Genomic DNA, 5366 nt, shown 5'->3' with positions numbered 1-5366 from the left:
GCAGGAATAACACAGGGAAGTTTCAGTTATCCTGAGTGGCACTTAGAGTCAAGACCTTCTCTACTCTTCACATTAACCCACCAGCGAGGAGGCTGGGGGTGCACAAGAAGTTTGGAGGAGACACAGCCAGGACAGCTGGCTCCCACTGACCAAAGGGATATTGCATACCACATGATGTCACACTCAGCACACCTAGTTGGCTGGGGCCACTGTTCACGGACTGGTTGAGCATTGGCTGGTTGGTGGCAAGGAATCGCTTTTTATTGGCATCGTTTGTCTTTCTTGTTTGGCTTTGGGTTTTGTTGGTTTGTTTGTTTATTTTTTCCAAAGAACCACAGAATGTCAGGGGTTGGCAGAGACCTCAAAAAGATCATGTAGTCCAATCGTCCTGCCAGAGCAGGATCACCTACAGTAGGTCACCGACGTGTCCACGGGGGTTCTAAACGTCTCCAGAGGAGACCCCACAAGCCCCCTGGGCAGCCTGTGCCAGGCTCTGTCACCCTCACAGGGAAACACACTTTCCTTACATTTACATGGAACCTCCTGTGCTGCAGCTTGCACCTATTGCCCCTAGTCCTATTTCTGGACATCACTGAGAAGAGGGTCCGTCCTCCTGATCTTCCCTCTCTTTGTTTTTTTCCTTTTCACTACATTTTAAAAATTATTGATTTACTATCACTATAATTACATATTACTACTTTTATTATTAAATTTTATTTCAATTAATGAATTTCAGAAACCAGAAAACAATTCCCGTTCCTTACTTTGAGGGCAGAATCTTGCCATTTCAGCTGAGAACAGCAGCAAAGAACTCAAAGCTTAAGCTAAGTTTTAAAGATTAGTCATGTTTGCTCTTAGAAGAACAAACTCTCAGAAGAGCAAACAGAATTTGTTTAATCTGGCACTTTAAGGAAATTGTGTGCACTTTTTCAAAAAATCTGATTGCAAAAACACAAAAGCAGATTTACTTGATAAAACTGCAATTCTTCAGTAAAAGCTGACACAAATTTTCATTGGAACTGAGCATGCAATACTAACTGTCAATTTGGTATACTACTCTGTGCCTAGAGTTTCTAGCTGTCCTTATGTATCAATAAGGTGAGCACATGCCACGCTAGATGGCAGAACAATTCTGAAATGAGAAAATAAGACTGCCTATATTATTGATGGAAACTAGATGGCAGAACAATTCTGAAATGAGAAAAGAAGACTGCCTATATTATTGATGGAAGGAAAGTAGCATCCCGTGAGCTGTGAAGGAGAATTGATAGGAGAAGAAGCATCCCGCGAGAAGCAATCTCTCAGGGTCGTTAGGTGGCAGTTAGCCAGAGGCCTATGGCACACAACATAGGGGGTGTTGTCTAGTACTCATAAAAGAACATAAAACAAAAATAATTGACAAGAACACTGGTGATAAAGGTATCTAACAAGGACCATCTGGTGACGAAGCCCCTTGTGAAATTCAGGGACAAGATGCCCTACGAAAAGTGCTGAGAACAAACAGTTTTGGGACTAAGGTGAAAACTTCATTAGGAGGAAGACCTACGGCCTTCATCCCTGAAGACCCCTGCCCAGGACCACCAGGAGACGCTGCGCAAGCGTGAAGAGGAGGAGCTGCTGACCACCAGAACTGGGTGCCTTTTTCGGGATAGCTCATGAATATGTATAGGCGTCTAATGAATGTGTAACTTTCACTGCATATAACCAAGGTAACTGCGTCATTCAGGTGTGCACGTCTTTGGAGAAGAGATCCCCCGTGCACCGGCACGCTTATTAAAGCGTACCTACTGTATAACTCCTCGAGTTATAGAGTCTTCTCCGCGTGTCATTATGACTGTGATTTAGACTGGACTCAACTCTTCATCTCTGAAGTATATCTTACCATAATTGAAGCTATTTCCTCAGGGTTGTCACCATCCAAATCAAATTTGAAAGTAACCATTTTCCGATTGTGTGTCTCTAGCTGGCATTCCACTACCCGATCACCTTTATTTGAAACCTAAAGCAAAGAAAACAATAGTTCAGACCAAAAGTTTCAGAATTTAAGACTTATGCTTTAAAGCTCTCAAAGACAAAGCAGCAGTACTGATCTAATACAAACAAACACATTCTCTCTTTCCAGTCTAATAAATGGCGTCATGCACACCAGTTTTAACGAGGAAACATCGAATATTCTGGAGCAGTCTGCTGAATCACTGCTGGCTAAGCAAGCCAATTTTGCCAAATTTAATGCTTAAAAAAACCTCTTAATAGATGATGTTTGGAACATCGACTCCAGAAGCAGAAGAAATACAGTGGATAGCTTGTCTGCTTGAGAGCACAGAACAAGACTGCAGAAGACACACATTCCTCAAAGGAAAACTAACTTTTTGCAGCTCGAGAAAAGGCATCATCACTATCAAACTGACACTAAAATAAAAAATACTCACATTTAGAATTCTTAATTTTGGCCTAGCAGTCTTCTCATGGCGAGAACGACTGCGAACAGACCTCCGCATGTGACGTTTAGTAGTCCTTCCTTCATGCCTTCCACTAGAAGCTGGAGCATTCTCATTGCCATCACTCAATCCTGAAGCAACGTCAGAATGTGCACTGAAAAAAAAAGGCAGCTTTACATTAGGAAATAACTGCAACCATGCGGTTTACCCTACCAGATGGTAGGATGGTATTCTAGATAGTAGTAGATGTCTGTTAATCGCACAGTAGGGGAGAAGAGTCCTGTCTCTCAGCATTCTTTCATTATCAATTCTAAGAGTAATTATTTAGTTACATATCTCTTGTAAGCTGAATCATACAAATACATCTTCTGAATACATTTTCAAGATATTTGGTGTTTGAATTTTATTTAAGTGCCAAAAGGACAGAAAAATATCCCTTGTTTTTCTCCATTTAACATTACAAATGGAAAAAGGATTACAACTTAAATCACTATATACAATCCTGTTTACTCCCTCCATACTCTGCTGTAAATCAAAAATCAATATTAACTCCACCTCTCATAAGCTTATCTTTCCTCTAGGAAGTTTATTTCCTCACACCCTCAAAAACATCCTCAGTGAAAAAAAATACATCTGGTGGCAAAAAGATACCTAAACACCATCCAAGGAAGAATATTCCAACACATGAAACTGAAATTCAGATTGACAAAAGGAAAACAATGTTTACCTATCCATAGAGGAAGCCAAAGCGGTAGACTGAGCAGGCTGTGTTGCTGGAAGAGTCTCTGAAGGAGCAGTCTGTGAAACTCCCTGAGTACCCTGTGGATAGAAACCCATATTCAAGAACCAACCCCAGTGAATACCATTCCTTTTCAATTAACCCAGCAGTCTTCAATATTTCCTCCAAAATCAGTAGTAAAGCTAAAAGCACTGCCTTTTTAGAACTGCAAATGGCCAGCACCTAGACAGCTCCAATCTACAAAAGGTTCTAGAGCAAACTGCAGTGAAGCAAATCATCATCTGGGGAGGGGTGGGGAAAAGAAATCAGCCATCCTTTCTACTGCTTCGTGTCACTACGGTTTGCCATGCAGCCACAGTCTTACTAATAGAATGTGCAAAAGGTAAGCCAATGCAGAACCCAAAGACAACTCAAATTCTCTCTGGTAAGAACAGCGCTGCAGGGAACAGGCATAATGCCAGATTCCCAAAGGCTATCGCAGTTTGTCTTCGATACGGCGAAAATGTTGTATAGTACTAGCAAGAAGTGAAGTGTTAACAGGTTTCTGCCTGCAGGATGCACACTCACTTCCCAACAGAACAGCCAGTGGCAACAAGGTCCCCACATTGGCATGACATTTTGCTGTAAGAAAAAGGTCATTTGAAATATTAATTTTCAACTGAAGGCAAGCACGGAAGGGATTAGCTCCCCACACGCATACACTATTGCATAATTCAAACACTCTAAATGCATTGTTACGTTATATTCAACACATTTACCTCCAAACCTGCCTGCTGCGAGGAGGCAGATGAGGCCTGTTGTGCTACGCTCACTGTAGGCTGGGGCACTTGAACCTGTCCTCCTAGGCCACCCATGGGAGCCAAAACGTTCTGCTCCACATACGGCTGCACAACAGGAGCAAGATAGCCCGGCTGAGCCATTGCGTCTGCAGGTAAGGGAGGGGACAGGACAGCAGAAGGAACGCTAACAGAGGCCACAGCAGAGGAAGGTGCAACATTGGAGTCTCCTGGGTATTGAGGCGGCAGCCGAGATGGGAAGCCCTGTAATAGGAATAAGGGAGACAAGTTAGCAAACGTCAGAGCTAATCAGGAAACAAGAGAGTTTAAAAAAAAAGAAGTTTGAGTTTCAGAGGCATGTTCCAACCTTCTGTATGTGTTCAAGTACTCCCAAAAATCTTCCGAGAGAAGCAAACTGCTCACGTATCCAAAGCCCAGCTTGCAAGTTGCTATGCCTGAACAAGCAAATTCTCACTCTGAATCTTAGGCAAAACCAATCTCCATCTCCTAACTCTTGCAGTTGCCCGTTTGTCTTAATAGTTTAAGGCCTGAGACTTAAAATTACTTGGAAGAACTTTCAGGCTGAACGGCTACTGCTCAGATGACGTTATGCAATTGCTGATTCTTGAGACTAGTATCAAAAGTACTCTTGTGTTCTTCCTGTCTTCTCATGACGAGCTGACTCAGGAACCAAGGAACATTCCTACACACTGTTCCTGTTCTACAGCAGTCCTAATAATCCTAGTGCAGGTATTTGCATATTTATCCATTTTTTGTTCTAGAACAATCGTACGCTGAGTCACTATTCTGTCACTATTGAGATTGCCATTTTTACAGTGATTGCACAAAGCAGATGAAGCAGTGTGTGCCCACCAGTCTAATATTCCATGACTAGCACAGGTACTTACGTCACATATTCAAGATCCATGCTGTCCAACTAGTTTCTAGAAAATACACATCCCCCGCTCACTCATCCCTTCCCAGACTTGGAATTAAATACTGACATTGCTGAATACACTGCCATTGATTTTCTTTCCCCAACGCACATATCCCAATTTTAAAATTACAATTTTTTGCCTTTCCCTCCCTGCCAAGTTGACAGATCTCTTGTACGTACAGTTGTCCTCTTTCACACAGGGGTTGAACAAAGCCCTGCGCTACAATTCTATCACTTTAGACAAATTCCATTGCCAACGGTGAAAAGCTTAAAACATCAGGGTTTCCACAGACTTTTGTTTTTCCCCCCTCCTTAAAATAATCCTTTACCACACAACAGAATTCATCTTGGTGGCTTAATGGCTCTCTTATGAGAAGTGAGTTGGCCAGGGCACATAGTTCAGATCCGGTACCTTAGAGGAACAGGCGAAAATGTGGAGAAGAGCTCTGCTGGCTTGCAACAATACCTGGTAAAGA

At 42.4% G+C, this 5366-nt stretch overlaps 1 protein-coding gene across 1 annotated transcript in view; it reads right to left on the bottom strand.

Annotated features, from left to right (window-relative positions):
* The window catches only part of LOC104272503 (serine/threonine-protein kinase WNK1-like), a gene marked incomplete at its 5' end in the record, with an annotated part of 71374 nt that overhangs the window by 27051 nt on the left and 38957 nt on the right, over positions 1-5366 (bottom strand). The window contains 5 exons of the mRNA XM_009867514.1: positions 1883-1999; positions 2430-2592; positions 3166-3257; positions 3745-3798; positions 3936-4228. Of these exons, the coding sequence (XP_009865816.1) occupies positions 1883-1999; positions 2430-2592; positions 3166-3257; positions 3745-3798; positions 3936-4228 (719 nt within the window). The remainder of the gene's footprint in view (positions 1-1882; positions 2000-2429; positions 2593-3165; positions 3258-3744; positions 3799-3935; positions 4229-5366) is intronic.

The sequence above is a fragment of the Apaloderma vittatum genome, unplaced genomic scaffold (assembly GCF_000703405.1).
Source record: "Apaloderma vittatum isolate BGI_N311 unplaced genomic scaffold, ASM70340v1 scaffold12944, whole genome shotgun sequence".
Classification (NCBI taxonomy): Eukaryota; Metazoa; Chordata; class Aves; order Trogoniformes; family Trogonidae; genus Apaloderma; species Apaloderma vittatum.
Note: the sequence above shows the minus strand (reverse complement) of the source record. Positions and strands in the feature narration are given on the sequence as shown.